The 17,474-nt window shown below is 43.0% G+C and overlaps 1 protein-coding gene across 1 annotated transcript in view; it reads left to right on the top strand.

Moving 5' to 3' along the window:
- Positions 1-17,474, top strand: part of SYNE2 (spectrin repeat containing nuclear envelope protein 2) — a 273,351-nt gene that overhangs the window by 168,659 nt on the left and 87,218 nt on the right. Inside the window, exons 67-73 of the mRNA XM_050952774.1 lie at positions 3,307-3,489; positions 4,683-4,802; positions 8,324-8,436; positions 10,968-11,103; positions 12,265-12,396; positions 12,924-13,076; positions 13,335-13,544. Of these exons, the coding sequence (XP_050808731.1) occupies positions 3,307-3,489; positions 4,683-4,802; positions 8,324-8,436; positions 10,968-11,103; positions 12,265-12,396; positions 12,924-13,076; positions 13,335-13,544 (1,047 nt within the window). The remainder of the gene's footprint in view (positions 1-3,306; positions 3,490-4,682; positions 4,803-8,323; positions 8,437-10,967; positions 11,104-12,264; positions 12,397-12,923; positions 13,077-13,334; positions 13,545-17,474) is intronic.

Genomic DNA, 17,474 nt, shown 5'->3' with positions numbered 1-17,474 from the left:
AGTTTCCTTGTGTGTATATTTTAGTATCTGGGATCTTACACAGGATTTACAGTATACCAGATTTGTATTTTGTAAAGATTTACTGTAATTTGCAGAGATCATTTTGGTTTGCATAGTATAATGTGTATAAAAAGTTCACCAGTTTAAATTCACTAATAAAAGGCAGGTGTTTTTTTTTTTTTTTAATGAGACAGTGACCTCAGTCATGATAAAAGGTTGTTTACTGAATAGGGAATTTGCTAACCATTTGACATTTCCATTTTATTTTACTGTAGGCTTTTCAGGTAAAAGTGCTCTAAAAATTCTTCCTAAAATGTAGCAAAGAATCCTGTGGCACCTTATAGACTAACAGACGTTTTGGAGCATGAGCTTTCGTGGGTGAATACCCACTTCCATTCACCCACGAAAGCTCATGCTCCAAAACGTCTGTTAGTCTATAAGGTGCCACAGGATTCTTTGCTGCTTTTACAGATCCAGACTAACACGGCTACCCCTCTGATACTTCCTAAAATGTAAATTTTTGTTTTGCGCCCTGGGGCCCAATCCTGGAGACTTCAGCTGAGCTCTGCCCTTGCAATAAGAATAGTCCAGTTGAAGTCCATGTGAAGACAATGTACATAACATTATTCCCTTGCATAAGTCTTTGCAGGATCAGATGGAGCTAGAGTGACCAGATGACCCGATTTATAGGATCAATCCCAGTATTTGGGGCTTTGTCTTATACAGGTGCCTGTTACCCCCTGCCTCCTGTCCCAATTTTTCACGCCTGCTATGTGGTCTTCCTAGATGGGACGCAGATGTTCAACACTGCAACTGGACAAGTTTATATTTGTTCATGCTACTGTAGCTACAGCTCATTCCTTTTCACAGAGACAGTGTGGATCCTTTGGGGAACACAGTGGCCTAATACAAAGACGCTCATTTTAAATCCATGAGTGATTCCACCACTACAAATGACTACAGGCCTATTCACTCGTGGTTCATACCAGGGCCTTCTATCAACTAGGAAAACTAGTTTAACTCCACTATAAACCCCATTTAATACCAATATAGAATCATAGAATATCAGGGTTGGAAGGGACCTCAGGAGGTCATCTAGTCCAATCCCCTGCTCAAAGCAGGACCAATCCCCAAACAGATTTTTGCCCCAGATCCCTAAGTGGCCCCCTCAAGGATTGAACTCATAACCCTGAGTTTAGCAGGCCAGTGCTCAAACTACTGAGCTATTTAGCTCAATTTTGACAGGTTAAACTCAAAAAGCAACATTTTTCATGGTCTCAACAAGGCCTAGTAGCACAAGGGAGAGTAGCACAAAGCAGCTGCAAGCTCAGATATGCAGTCAAAGCAAATCAAGCTTGATGACTGTGTCATTGTAATTGTGCTCTTACTATCACAGTTGGAATGGAGAGCCTGCACCTATAGGTCAAAGGGGAAGAGGATTTGTGGACCATGATCTCCACAAGTATGGTTCCTTACCTAGCCACGACATTTTGGACTTCTACCAATATAAACCCTGGAGCCAAATTTTGGCCCTAATGGTATCTTACTCTGCTTTTGTAGATAGTTAAAAACTACATTTTGAAATGGCTTCCTTTTTAAAACCCACCTCTTTATATATTAGTTAATAAACAGATTTTTGTATTTTTCTAAGTATTAGTTTCATAACATGAATAGAACTCCTGGAATATTTCTTGCTTTGCAAATGGATATAATTAAAAGTTAAAAAAAAAAAGAGAAAAAAAAAGGCTGTACTGTAATTATATAGTCAGAGCATTTTCCTTTCCTTACTCACTGACTGCCAACTCATTTACAAGACTCACAGATCATGGTGAATAATCAGCTGAACACGAACTCATAGTGCGATGCTATGGCCAAAAAGGCTAGTGGAAGTCCTTTGATGCATAAACGGGAATCTCAAATAGGAATAGGGAGGCTATATTACCTCTATTTTTACACTGGTATGGCTGCTACTGGAATACTGTGTCCAGTTCTGATGTCTACAATTCAAAGAGGAGGATACAAAAATTAGAGAGTGTTCAGAGAAGAGCCACAAAATGATTAAAGGATTAAAAAACATACCTGATAGAGAGAGACTCAAGGAGCTCAATCTGTTTAGTTTGCCAAAGAGACGGTTAAGGGGTGACCTGATTAGTCTGTCAGTATCTTTGTGGCAAACAAATATTTGATGTTGGGCTGGGACTGAGGGGTTCAGAGGGTGGGAGGGGATCAGGGCTTGGGTAGGGGATTAGGGTGTGGGGGTGGTGGTGAGGTCTTTGGCTGGGAGGGCGGGCTCTGACATGGGGCTGGGGATGAAAGGTTTGGGGTGCAGGAGGATGTTCTCGGCTGGGACTGAGGGTTTCAGAGGACAGGTGGGGGATCAGGGCTGGGGCAGGGGGTTGGGGCATGGGAGGGGGTCAGGAGTGCAGGCTCTGGGCAGTGTTTACCTCAAGCAGCTCCCGGAAGCAATGGCATGTTCCCCCTCTGGCTCCTACACGGAGGTGCAGCCAAGTGACTCCGCGTACTGCCCGTCCACAGGTGCCACCCCCGCAGCTCCCATTGGCCGCGGTTCCCAGCCAATGGGAGCTTCAGAGCCAGTGCTTGGAGTGGTGGAAACACGTGGCGCCCCCGGCTGCCCCTATGCCTGAGAGCCGGAGGGGAGACATGCCGCTGCTTCGGGGAGCCACGGCAGGTAAGGAGCATGTCTCAGCTTCACTGCACTGCCAGTGGGACTTTCAACAGCCCATCAGTGGTGCTGACCAGAGCCTCCAGGGTCCCTTTTTGACGGGTGTTCTGGTCAGAAACCAGACACGTGGCAATCCTGTCTCTGGCCGATGTTATACAAGAGGTCAGACTAGATGATCACAGTGGTACCTTCTGCCCTTCAAATCTGTGCACATCAATACCATTTAAGTACTGTGATTGCCTTTACAGCAGGTCAAAATCTAGGCAGCATCAGAGGCCACCTTTGTCCCCCCCTCTTCCTGGGCTGTGACCTCTTTGGGGCATCTCTCACAGACTCTAGTCCGTAATTTTCATGCCTTACCTATGAATAATTGTGTATTAGCATGAGTAATGGAGTTAATGTTTCTCAATGCACAGCCTATGGGTTGAAAAGGCATTTCCTTTTGTACACATGGCCATACATACAGCTTAATTTATCATTTGGTAGCCAAGTTGAGGATTTTTTAGTAGCTATTTCTGATTTTCTCCCTCATTTTTCTCTAAACAGCTGAAGTGTGAACAGTGACTAGAGTATTAGGCACCTTGTGCTGGTAAAGGTGAATAATTAACTGTTTTATTTCCTAGGTTATGTTATCAGAGATTGAACAAAAGGTCACTTCTTTATTGGAGGATTGCAGAGATAGGCAGCAAGGAGATCATGCAGGCCCTGAGAAGGAAGCAGAGGCCCTTTCCTTGAAGCTCAAGGATGTGAAGTGCAATTTGGAAAAAGTCCAGGTGATGCTTCAGGACAAATACAATGAAGAACAGGTAAAAAGCCTGAATACTATGCAAAGTCCTGTGAGAGAGACATTGTGAGGGCTTCAGAGGGCTAGTTATAAGAGACTATGTGAAATTAAGGGATGGATGCAAATGAATGTGCATGTCTGTCACTGTCATTTTAGTTCACAGTGCTGTATTATCATACTCAGCTTGCTGCTTGTAATGGGTTTTAGTGGTTCTCTGAATGATTTTTGTTTGCTTAAAGAGCACAGTGTCCGAGGTCAAGGTTTTATGAGCCACAAATGAGAGAGAATGAAAAAGTTTTTTTAAGATTTTTAAAAAAAATGTTATGTATAATAAAGATCCTGGTGGTGAAAGGTTCCAAGTGGACAATTCTAGAGACTGTAGCCCTCTCTTCAGAGAACAGGAATAGCAAGGGCAGTGACAATGCAAGCTTTCCAGTACTGCCCCACCTATGTCGTCCACTGGAGGATCTCCAGCAGTGATGAAATAATAGGTTGTTCTCTGTGCTTATTCAGTACTTATCTGAGTATCTCTCTGAATATCTTTGCTGAGATTTACTCACTAATTGGCAGTCAGTTACAGCTTTTGGGCTAGTTCCACACCCACTCTTTTTATGATGGCTTCAGGAAAGTCTGTTAGAGGTGGGTGCATGGCAAAGATAGCTGCAGGCTCACCTACCCTGGAACAGCACTGTCTGAAAGGTGAGCTATGGTAGCCAGGGAAGGGGACTGGTGGTGCTAAATTCTCCTGTTGAATACTAACATACCTCTACAAGTATCACCAGGCAGAAAATCTACACAGCTTCTGGACCATACGAACCATTTGTAAGTTGGAAGCTAGTTTGACAGGCATAAATTGCACCTCACTATAGTTCATTCAGGCAAAAGTGTTCAGAGTTGGTGTCAATGAAACTTCCAAAACCATGCTTTCCTATAATTCTGCTACCAACAGTGTAGGGAAGTGAACTAATGGAAGAAAGGACTTTACTGGGAGATGAGAATAAATTCAAGCTCTCCCCAGGTGAAACAGCACAAATATCTTTGCAGCAAGACTCAACTAATAGCCTTGTCCCATCCTTCTGAGAGATCACCCCTCGTTCATCTCCGGTGTATTTTTCACAGCCTGTTATGATACCATCTCTTTCCTAAACTACACACATATATTTTGCCACTTTTTCAATTCTGAGAGCTTTCACAAAACACCGTCTCGCTTTATAGCTCAACAACAGTGAAAGGATCCCTTCAGAACATCTTCAGCCTGGCAGCTCCAAAGTATCCAACCTCCTTACCGCCGATGCACCACCGTCCAGCAGGCATAACTGTTTGCAGCAGCCTCGGGTAATCCTACTGCTCATCCCATAAATACAAAACGCAGTTGTCTATTATCTGCTATGTTCAGATATGCTTGACTCTGAGGGTTAGACCGTGGCTTGGATTATGCACCTCCACAGGGAGGGAGAGCTCTCCCTGCATTTCTGTGGGGGTTACCCTGCCATAGGTCTGGGCACATGGGAGTAGGCAGGCACTGCCTGGAGTAGGGGAGTGAGGAGCAGAGGCAGAGCAGAGTCTTGGCTCCACCTCCAGCACCTTGACCACTGCAGCTGAGCTGGAGATGGGGAGGTGATGTAGTTTGCTCCTGGTAAATGCTAGCAGCAAGCTACTACCCCCTGGAGCTAGGGGGTAGGGGGAACACTGAGTATTATTTAACAGGCCTAAATTGATGTAAAAGAGTCATCACACAAAGCAACACTGATTTAACTGAACCACTGCAGCTTTTGTGTGTAGACAAAGCCTTGAGGGGTGTGTCTGAGGTGCAGTACCTCCCAAGAGTACTCCTGGAGCAGGGCAGCTTACATTGCACAGCTTGATCATGGCTGTGCCTAGAGGCATAAGAAAAAATTGTCAACAGTGTCTTGGGCACTTAGGAGCCTAACTCTAATTGAATGTGAGTGGGACTTGGGTTCCTAAGGGCCAGATTTTCAAAATTATTTAGGTGTCTAAAGATGCATATAGGCATGTAGTGAGATTTTCTAAAGCACCTAAACGTGTGATAAACCTAGTCAGGAACTTCTGAAAATCCAGCTAGGCGCCTTTCTGCACTTTAAGCACTTAAATATCTTTGAAAATCTGGTGCAAAATACCTAAGTCACTTTTGAAAATGGGACTTGAAGCTTCAGTGTTATTAAGGTGCTTTTGAAAATTTTACCCACAGTCTAGCCCACAGTGGCTTTTAAAGTTACTGTTAGCAGATTAAAAATATGAGGTCACGTCCTCTGTTCTGTAAGTAACACTGTAGATTCTGCTGTTTGAAAATCAGCTTTTCCTTTTTTGTGCCTTCTCTCTTTGAAGATTACTCTAAGAAGCAATCCAGACTGAATCACTGGAGACTGGAGTTGCTGAATTTCTAATTCAACTCCCTCTTCTAATTAAAGACACATGGTTAAACCTAGTGGTTCATACTCAAGCAAAAATCTCATTGAAGTCAATGGGAGTTTTGCCAGAATAAGAATGGAAAGATATGGTCCATTATTTCACAGTGTGCTCTGTTATAGACTCATAGACTCCAGGACTGGAAGGGAGCTTGAGAGGTCATCGAGTCCAGTCCCCTGCCCTCATGGCAGGACCAAATATTGTCTAGACCATCCCTAATAGACATTTATCTAACCTACTCTTAAATATCTCCAGAGATGGAGATTCCACAACTTCCCTAGGCAATCTATTCCAGTGTTTAACTACCCTGACAGTTAGGAACTTTTTCCTAATGTCCAACCTAAATCTCCCTTGCTGCAGTTTCAGCTCAATGCTGCTTGTTCTATCATTGGAGGCTAAGGTGAACAAGTTTTCTCCCTCCTCCTTTTGACACACTTTTAGATACCTGAAAACTGCTATCATGTCCCCTCTCAGTCTTCACTTTTCCAAACTAAACAAACCCAATTCCTTCAGCCTTCCTTCATAGGCCAAGTCCTCAAGACCTTTAATCATTCTTGTTGCTCTTCTCTGGACCCTCTCCAGTTTCTCCACATCTTTCTTGAAATGTGGTGCCCAGAACTGGACACAATACTCCAGCTGAGGCCTGACCAGCGCAGAGTAAAGCGGAAGAATGACTTCTCGTGTCTTGTTTACAACACACCTGTTAATGCATCCCAGAATCACGTTTGCTTTTTTTGCAACAGTATCACACTGTTGACTCATATTAAGCTTGTGGTCCACTATGACCCCTAGATCTCTTTCTGCCATACTCCTTCCTAGACAGTCTCTTCCCATTCTGTATGTGTGAAACTGATTGTTCCTTCCTAAGTGGAGCACTTTGCATTTATCTTTATTGAACTTCATCCTGTTTACCTCAGACCATTTCTCCAATTTGTCCAGATCGTTTTGAATTTTGACCCTGTCCTCCAAAGCAGTTGCAATCCCTCCCAGTTTGGTATCGTCCGCAAACTTAATAAGCGTACTTTCTATGTCAACATCTAAATCGTTGATGAAGATATTGAACAGAACCGGTCCCAAAACAGACCCCTGCGGAACCCTACTTGTTATACCTTTCCAGCAGGATTGGGAGCCATTAACAACTACTCTCTGAGTACGGTTATCCAGCCAGTTATGCACCCACCTTATAGTAGCCCCATCTAAATTGTACTTTCCTCGCTTAGCTATAAGAATATCATGCGAGACCGTATCAAATGCCTTACTAAAGTCTAGGTATATCACATCCACCACTTCTCCCTTAACCACAAGGCTTGTTATCCTATCAAAGAACGCTGTCAGATTAGTTTGACACGACTTGTTCTTTACAAATCCATGCTGGCTATTCCCTATCACCTTACCACCTTCCAAGTGTTTGCAGATGATTTCTTTAATTACCTGCTCCATTATCTTCCCTGGCACAGAAGTTAAACTAACTGGTCTGTAGTTTCCTGGGTTGTTTTTATTTCCCTTTTTATAGATGGGCACTATATTTGCCCCCTTCCAGTCTTCTGGAATCTCCCCCGTCTCCCATGATTTCCCAAAGATAATAGCTAGAGGCTCAGATACCTCCTCTATTAACTCCTTGAGTATTCTAGGATGCATTTCATCAGGCCCTGGTGACTTGCAGGCATCTAACTTTTCTAAGTGATTTTTTACTTGCTCTTTTTTTATTTTATCTTCTAAACCTACCCTCTTCCCGTAAGGATTCACTATATTAGACATTCCTTCAGACTTCTCAGTGAAGACCGAAACAAAGAAGTCATTAAGCATCTCTGCCATTTCCAAGTCTCCCGTTACTGTTTCCCCCTCCTTACTGAGCAGTGGGCCTACCCTGTCCTTGGTCTTCCTCTTGCTTCTAATGTATTGATAAAAAGTCTTCTTGTTTCCCTTTATTCCCATAGCTAGTTTGAGTTCATTTTGTGACTTTGCCTTTCTAATCTTGCCTCTGCATTCCTGTTCTCCTGCCCTGCTGTGATACCCATCAATTAAGACAACTGGAGAGGTTGTGGAATCCCATTATTGAAGGTTTTTAAGAACAGGTTCAACAAACACCTGTGGGGGATGGCCTAGATATACTTAATCCCATTTTAGCATGGGGGACTGAACTGGAAGATCTTTTGAGATGTCTTCCTGCCCTATATTTCTATGATTTTATTATGAGCTTTTAGATCTCAACATTGGTTAAGAGCTATTCATAATGTTATATCATCTAAGAAAAGTTATGTATTTGGTAAAGTTATATGTAGTTCACATGTATATAATCAGTTGCTTTTTGTTTTGGTAGCTGTAATTTTTTTTATTTATTTTTGTTAAGTGAGCAACCAAGACCATCCTTTGAGAAGAACATGGTTTACACTTTTTACTTTATCATTCATGTTGTTCCTTATTTCCAGGACCTGCCATTAAAACCAACTGAGCAAAATAATCTTGTCGACTTCATCGAATTTTATGTAGAAAAAATGCAGCCATGCTTTGATGACAGCACTACTCAGAAATTAGAGTCAAGGTACAAAATAGAAAAATTAGTCACTGAGCATGCATTATATGGCTTCCAAAACATCATATTATCTGCAGGATTGCTGTACACAGAAGGTTTTCACAGAGGGGTGTGTTGCCAAGAAAAACCAAAACCAAAACAAAAAACCACGGAAGGAGAAAATCTGCCAAAAGCTGTGCAGTTTAGTAGAGATCCAATTCACACTGTAGTATCCCCTGAAACTGGTACACAACTCAAGTGTGTTTGTACAGTGCCTACCACAATAGGGTCCTGGTACATGACTAGGCCTCCTATATGCTATGGTAATATAAATAATTATTATTATTATTGTGTCATAAGCTATGGTAGGCATAACCACAAAAACTTTTATACAGAGGTAGATCAGGCACCTCTATTCTCCGTATTTCACAATACAAAAACAAGGGGACATTCAGTGATAGTAAAAAGCAGCAAATTTAAAACTAGTAGAAGGTTAAAAGTTTTAGGGTTCATATAATATCAGGGTTGGAAGGGACCTCAGGAGGTTCTAGTCCAACCCCCTGCTCAAAGCAGGACCAATCCCCAGACAGATTTTTACCCCAGTTCCCTAAATGGCCTTCTTAAGCATTGAGTTCACAACCCTGAGTTTATCAGGTGAAGGCTCAAACCACTGAGCTATCCCTTCCCCAGATATATGGATATATACCTATCTCATAGAACTGGAAGGGACCCTGAAAGATCATCAAGTCCAGCCCCCTGCCTTCACTAGCAGGACCAAGTACTGATTTTTGCCCCAGATCCCTAGGTGACCCCCTCAAGGACTGAACTCACAACCCTGGGTTTAGCAGGCTAATGCTCAAACCACTGAGCTATCCCTCCCCCAAAATTGGTATGTAAGTAGAGCATATATTTCTGTGGGTTCACTGCTGGGAGGTGAATTTCACCCTTTTTTTATAATTTGTGATATAACTATCTCATAGAACTGGAAGGGACTCTAGGCCTTCACTAGCAGGACCAAGTACTGATTTTGCCCCAGATCCCTAAGTGGCCCCCTCAAGGATTGAGCTCACAATCCTGGGTTTAGCAGGCCAGTGCTCAAACCACTGAGCTATCCCTGTCCCCTCCAGTGTACAATTAGCTTGTGGTTATCACTGAAGCCAAGAGCTCAGAAATATTCAAAAAAGGACTGGACATTTATATGGATAATGAGATCATCCAGAGTTTGCATAGTAAGGATCTTTAAAAAGGGAGTTTGGGAAGTGATATAGTCCCTTATATGTCAGGGCATAAGCCAACTTCTAACTGAGGAGAGCTGGAAGAAACTTGCCCTACAGGCATGTTATTGATGCTTTAAATGAATTAATTCCAGATACGTGCCAAAGTTTTGTAATGTATGCAGTTGTCACCTATAGTTATGTATCCTGTTGCCTTAAGATACATCTACATTTAGGCAGTGTGTACAGTACAGGTACTGCACACACAGCTAGCATGGGTATAAATAGAAGCACAGAGTGAGGCATGGCTGGAGTGAATACAATAGAGTGCTCTACATGCCTGTCCTCTAGGTATCTACCCTACACAGTTCTCTACCCACCCAAGCAGTGCCTTTCATGTCTACCCTGTTATTTTTAGCAGTGTAGCGTCCTGCTGCCTCCCCTGCTCGAGCCTTTCCCAGCTGCAGTGAAAGTCTGGCAGCAGGCAAAAGGTCAGGCAGAGGGGAAAGGCTCCTGCCAGAGCCCTCCCCGCTGCTGGAGCCTTTCACTGCAGCATGTAGCTACACATGTAGTGCCTGTCCTGTACATGCCACTGTAAGCGTAGACATAGCTTTAGCCTTCTGCTGTGCTGCATTGCATTCTGCCCCAATACTGTATGCTACATCATGCCCATGCTTTTAAATGTCTGTGGTGCTGCCTATATTATTATGCTGCTGGTAATTAAAAATAATACATCACCTGACAGCCATGGAATATAAATATTCACTGAACGCTTTTCTCTATCATAATAATAATGTTTAAAAAAAACACTATCTTTTATTTCACCTTTTTAGCACAACATTTGGTGGTAAGCTAGTACTGAATGAAAGGGAAAGCTTGAAGGAAGATTATTCTTATTAGTTATTAATTCTGTTGTGCCAACTGTGTGATAAGTACTATACAGGCATGTGGAGATATGGACCCTACCCCCAACAAGCTGACAGTTTAAGGCCCGTGTCGTGCAAGCATATGAGTAGAAGCTTAAAGTTTCACGCTGGAGTCATCTCACTGAATTCAATAAGTCATTGTAGGTAATGGGACTGTTCACAATGCATGAAGTTAAGCATGTATGTAAATCTTCGCAGGATTGTAGCCTAAGTGGATAACAAGCAAACCAAAAGTGAGAGGAAAGGGAGTGGCAAAAAAAATTTGATTGAGGGTGAGGCTAAAATCATGTTCTGTTGGTTTCACTGTGGGTATGGGGGGCAGGAGGGTAGGCTAAGGGAGATAATTCTATACACACAGTTGTAACAATCTAATGATATGCTAATCTTTCCTTGTTCTTATGATCATGTTGCCCAAACACAGCAGTGACGTATCTATCCCAAGGAGTGAGTTTGCTGGTCCATTTTTAAAGGACCAAACTGGTGATAAGTGGCAATATTTACAACAGGAGCTGTCTTCTATGATGAAGTCTCCTCTGTGTCAGCTTGCTGACCCTCAGGTTTGTTTATGTTCCTTCCAATGTAAAATCATTATTACCTTTGAAAATGAAAAAGTTACAGCTAATATATGCTCCTTCCTCAGATATGACAAAGGCATAAATGAGTACATTTTGCTTTCTATATCATCATATTCTCTCTCTTAATGTCATTAAATAATTGAAAACTGTGTAATAGCTGTCCAGTTGAAATCGCGATTTATAGTAGTCAGTGGTATCGTTACACAGCATTTTTAGTATTACTATTTCTCTCTATCATCCTTGAAAGCCGTTATGAGTAGTCATTAGTACTTTTCTTTAAGTTTCTGTTAGATGGTGTCACTGCAGTGGTGAACGTAATAAGTAGCATGAAGGCCATCTATAAGAATTCTTGTATTAAATGGTTAGGCCTGATGCTGTCTTTTTTATTTCAGCTGGGATTTTCAAAGGAGCCTAAGGGAGTTAGGTGCCCAACTTCTAGCCTTAATTAAATGATTGGAGAGAGATTAAAGCCCAGTTCTTGCAGATGCAAACATTGATCGCAGAGACAAATTCTGTCCTGACATTCACCATTGCGGGACTCAGTTATCCTCTATGAGGATGTATGTGGTGTATGTCAACGCAAAGTTTGAGCTGCAGGGATTGAAGATTATTAGTATGACCTTGCAGGTTTTTACTGTGTGGGAACATGAATAATTTGTACTGTTGTCAGTTTTGTTCGGTGATATTAAAAAAAATTAGTAACTACAAACAAGCTGAGATTTTGTGTTCTAGGAAATGATTCCATTACATGGGACAATATCAGTTACTCAAGGAGGGTGATGAGTGGAGAAGGACTGGATCATGCAGTCCTCACTCAGGTAGAACTCAAACAGAAGTAAACAGAGGGGTTGCCTTACTGAGATCTGCAGCCTGTCATTTCGAAAGACTGAAACTCATAGGGCTACATTTTCAGCCAAAGGCCCAAGTGGCCCCTTTGAATGCACATAAATAGGTTTTTGTTTATGCAGCAGGTGTGAAAACCTTTTTGCAGGTGAACTTCCTGCCCGTTAGTGAAAATGTCACCCATAGGATCCAGATGGTGTTATTTCAATTTTTTCTTTTAAAAATAATATTATGTAGCAGTATGATTCCATTTTTATTTGAACCATTAATCTATCTGTAATTTGCTTTTCCAAACGTTAGATTACAACAAAACTGAATATTCTGCCCAGAGGTGCTGTATGTGGTATTGGAATCCCAACTGTCAAGGAACTGAGAACCTACACCATGCAGCTTGGAGATCTAAGTCAAGAAGCAAATGTTGTGCAGACACAGGTACAAATCACATGCTCTATAATTTCCAAAATGACAAGGACTTCTAGAAAGCTAGACATAGCTTTGGCACTATGAAGCACAGCTAGTCAGTAACCATGTTCCCCCAAACTGAGTGTATTATAGAGGTGGGCTTTGGTAAGGTTCTTAATGCACTGTAGAATCAGGTCTGGATTTAGAGAAGCACCTTCTCATTTTTCAACCCCAACATTAGCTATTGCCTGGATGCAAACATTTGCTGGCACAAGTGATGTCATTTGCACATCAAAATTGCAACACTAGATAATCGGTCATGTATATGACTTCAGTTGGGTCTGAAATATTGCATGGGTACAAAATAGAAGGTTGGGGTGAGAACTGTTTCCAAATCAAGCCATTCAGTATTTTACTAACTCTTTTTATTGCTAATAGCTTGAGTTGGCTGAATATTTCACAGTTTTATACACATTTCTTTAGTCAATGTTCTTGCTCAGTATCATCTCTGACTTGATCGGAAGCTATGAAAAATGCTATAACTTGTCTTCATCCAGGAAAATGGGGCTGGGGAAGCTTCCTTAAATTTGGACAAAAAGCTCTTTGAGCTGCTTTTGGCAATCAGTCGATGTTTATCCAACATGGAAGAGATGTTAAACACATGCGTGCTCTCCAATGAAGAGGCTGCTGTGCAGCAGGGACTGTATGAGGTAAGCGCACCAAAACATAGATGGATGAGCATCAATGGGTTTCTGTTAACAGCGAAATAGATAGGTCTCCTCTCTCACTTACACTAGTGTAAATCAGGAGTAACTCCGCGAAGTCGGTGGATTTACACGGAGAAGATGAATCAGGCCCATTTTATTTGAGTATAAGTAGCAACCTGAGTCCTGCTGATGTTTTTAAAAGTTGAATCTTCTCTAATAAGGACCATTTTCACTAGCCTTCTCTACTTTTCAATCCTTTAGACTCTGTCTCTAGAGCTGCAAAAACTTCACACAGATATCAGAGATAAAAAGGATGATCTTTTAAAGTCTATTACCTGTGCCGATGGGAGCGCTGATGTGTTCTTTGAGTGCTTTAACAACTTGCAAGCCCGGCTGGAACTAACTCAAACTGCTACTGCTTCTAGAAGCAAATCAATGAAAGCTGGTCTGGATCAGAGTAGTAATTATCAGGTACTGTACTGCTGAATGCATGTCTTGTTTCACAGCATCTATTAGACGTGTTAGTGTTAATGCATTTTGGATTATAAATGAACAGTATACAATGGACATTAAAAAAAAAAAAGAAAAGAAAAAACAACCCCGAGAAAGCTTTTCCTAGCTTATTGCTGATTTCAGATATATCTAGGAGTAAATCCTGTCATGTCCCTGCTCCCCACAGTGATAGTTGCATTGGGCTATGATCACAGTAGACGTATGCGTGCAGAACGAGGAGGGAAGCAACCTGGGACCCTATGCACGGGGTTGTCACTCCTCTGCAGAGACGCTTGTTGCACACTAACGTGCTGTAGGCTATGCGTATAGGAGGGGGCTGGAGGCTTGCTTCTGCCAGATGAGAGTGCAGGAGCAGTGGGAGTTATTACAGTCCTGAAAGCAGCATTAGCCACTGCAGGTTGGCTTATGGGGAGGATTCCTTCTCCCCTAGCCTTCCACAGCTCAGTCTACACTGGCACCAGGCTCTGTGGACTACGCACTGGGAACAGGTTTAGCTCATAATGCTCACTGTATTTTGTTTTTTTTTTTTTTGTTTTTTTTTTTTGCTATACTTAGCCACAGTACTGAGTGTCATAATATTACAGTCTTTATTCTTCTGTGAAAGAGGGGAAAGGGTGATGTGAAATGTTCTGAAAGTACCCAAGACAAGGAAACAAAAACAATTAGTCTGGGCAATATCCAAGATCCTACAGAATGTTAACACCAAAAGACTGTTTTTCCTTAGGAAAAATATTGTGATTTTTCTTATGAAATATATGGGCCACATCTGTCCTTTCTCAGGCAGACTCCTTTTGAAGTGAACAAAAGCAAAGGAAGGACCTCGGGATTTGGCTTACTATGCTCAAACAAAGCTCCTGAACCCCCACTGTTTGAATATAAATGTAGATAGTTCAGTGCTAAATTTCTATTGCTATGGAGAATATTTGATCTTGTATCAGAATATAAAGGGAACCAATCCTGCAGTCCATGATCAGGCAAACTTACCATTCATCTCAACAAGGCTGCCATACAGGGCTCATTTTCTTCAGAGCAGGAGATTTTGTACCTCCTTATGTATTTCATAGATTTTAAGGCCAAGAGGAACCATTATGAGCCTCTGATCTGACCTCTTCATCAAGAGCTCTTTAATGACCTGAAAATCAAAAAGGAATCCTACAACAAGTGAAGACATGGACAAATTGCTAAGGAGGAGTACAAAAGAATAGTGTGAGCATGTGGGGATGCAATGAGAGAGACTGCGGCACAAAATGAGTTACATATAGCAAGGGACATAAAAGGCTATAAGAAGAGGTTCTATAAGTACATTAGGAGCAAGAGAAAGATAAAGGAAAGTGTAGGTCTGCTACTTAGTGGGGAAGGAGAGCTTATAATGGATAACACCAAGAAAGATGTGATGTTTAATGTCTATTTTGGTTCAGTCTTCATTAAAAAGACTGTGTGTCAGCTCCCTCCCGCACGAATTTGTCCAGTTCACCAGCAAACTCCTCAAGACTCTGCTAGTCTTAACCTTGCCTTGCAGGTAGTGATCAGTGAACCCCAGTTCCCAAGTACCCCAGAGACGTCTTTCTGGAGTGACCAGTCCCATTCATTTGACGCTTACAGAAATTATTAAGTTCTCTGCCTGCAAAGAGACAGTGAATGCACTAGCCTGTTAGGTTAGCTGAGAACTCACTCTGTACTTCAATATAATGACACTGAGATGGTTTATAGTAAAACTAAAAAGAAGTTTATTAACAAAGAACAAAAAAGAGAAAAACAGACAGAAATGGTTACAAACAAAGCAGAACATGCTTCTTATTGACTAAAACTTAATTTTAGGAAGTTGCAGTCTTTGCCTAATAAGTTTTCCCACTTACATCAGGTTACGTACCAGCATTTCCAGCACTCCAGGCCAGAGGATCCAACTTCCACATCAGAGGGTGCTGTTCCCTTTCATGGATAACTAAGGGGTTCTCTCCGCTTTTTATAGTCCAGTAAACCTCTGAAATGTATTTTTGCAAAGTAAACCCAGACCCTGCTAGGGTGTAGATGCCATGCTGTCTTCCTCATCCTCTGGTCAATTTGCTTTTCTGATTGGCTTAATTACTTTGTTTCCCTTAGATGTAAATGTACTTCCATTGTATCTGGCCTCACTTTGCTCAATTTACCGTGGAGATAAAGGCAAGCTGGTGAAAAGACAGTTACTCACCTTTGTAACTGTTGTTCTTTGAGATGTGTTGCTCATATCCATTCCAATTAGGTGTGTGTGTGCCGCGTGCACATTTGTAGGAAGATTTTTACCCTAGCAACACTTGGTGGGTCGGCTGGATCGCCCCCTAGAGTGGCGCCGCCATGGCGCCGGATATATACTCCTGCCAACCCAACGGCCCTTCAGTTCCTTCTTGCCGGCTACTCCGACAGAGGGGAAGGAGGGCAGATTTGGAATGGATATGAGCAACACATCTCGAAGAACAGCAGTTACAAAGGTGAGTAACCGTCTTTTCTTCTTCGAGTGCTTGCTCATATCGATTCCAATTAGGTGATTCCCAAGCCTTATCTAGGCGGTGCGGTCGGAGTGAGATGTTGCAGAATGCAGAACTGCTGAGCCAAAGGCTGCCATATCTCTGGACTGTGGAACCAGAGCGTAATATGAGGCAAAGGTGTGGACGGAGGACCAGGTAGCTGCGCGACATATCTCCTGGATGAGTACATGAGCCAGGAAGGCAGCAGATGAAGCCTGAGCCCTGGTAGAATGTGCGGTGAGGTGGCTCAAGGGGACATGAGCCAAGTCATAACAAGTACGGATGCACGCCATCACCTAAGATGAGATCCTCTGGGAGGAGACAGATAGGCCCTTCATTCGGTCTGCCACCGTGATGAAGAGTTGGCGTTTTACGAAAGAGTTTTGTCCGCTCGATATAAAATGCGAGTGCTCTACGGACGTCTAGGGAGTGCGGTTGTTGTTCCCGTCGTGACGAGTGTGGCTTCGGGAAGAAGACTGGAAGGAAGATATCCTGCTTGATATGAAAGGCCGATACCACTTTAGGGAGGAAAGCAGGGTGTGGTCGCAACTGCACCTTGTCCTTGTGAAACACAGTATTCGGTGGGTCCACCGTGAGAGCCCTAAGCTCGGAGACTCGTCTGGCCGATGTAATGGCTACGAGGAAAGCTGTCTTCCAAGACAGGTATAGTAGCGAGCAGGTTGCTAGCAGCTCGAAAGGGGCAGACAAGTCTGGCTAGAACCAGGTTGAGGTCCCAGATTGGGGCGGGACAGTGTACTTGGGGGTATAGGTGGTCCAAGCCCTTGAGGAACCTAGAAACCATAGGGTGTGAGAACACGGAGCGGCCACTTTCCCCTGGGTGGAAGGTAGAGATGGCCGCCAAGTGCACCCTCAATGATGATACCGCTACGCCCTGTTGTTTGAGAGACCAGAGGTAGTTCAGGATGGTGGGGATCGAGACCTCAGTGGGAGTAACATTATGCATTTCGCAGCAGCATGAGAAACGCTTCCACTTGGCCAGATGCGTTGACTGAGTGGAAGGTTTCCTGCTACTGAGGAGCACTTGTTGTACTGATGCAGAGCAATGTAACTCTGACTGGCTTAACCATGCAGCAGCCATGCTGTGAGGTGAAGGGACTGCAGGTCTGGGTGGTGAAGTCTGCCGTGGTCCTGAGTTATGAGGTCTGGGCGAAGAGGCAGGGTAATTGGGTTGGCTATCAACAGGTCGAGCATCATGGTGTACCAGTGCTGCCTGAGCCACGCTGGAGCGATCATGATCAAGCGAGCTCTGTCCCTGCGGAGCTTTATCAGGACCCTGTGAACCAGCAGGAACGGTGGAAAGGCATAAAGCAGTTGGCTCTTCCACGGCGTCAGGAAAGCGTCCGAGATCGAGCCCGGGGCGAGGCCT

The sequence above is a fragment of the Gopherus flavomarginatus genome, chromosome 5, assembly GCF_025201925.1.
Source record: "Gopherus flavomarginatus isolate rGopFla2 chromosome 5, rGopFla2.mat.asm, whole genome shotgun sequence".
NCBI classification, from domain to species: Eukaryota; Metazoa; Chordata; order Testudines; family Testudinidae; genus Gopherus; species Gopherus flavomarginatus.
The sequence above is the reverse complement of the archived record's forward strand: the minus strand, read 5'-3'. Positions and strand labels throughout refer to the sequence as shown.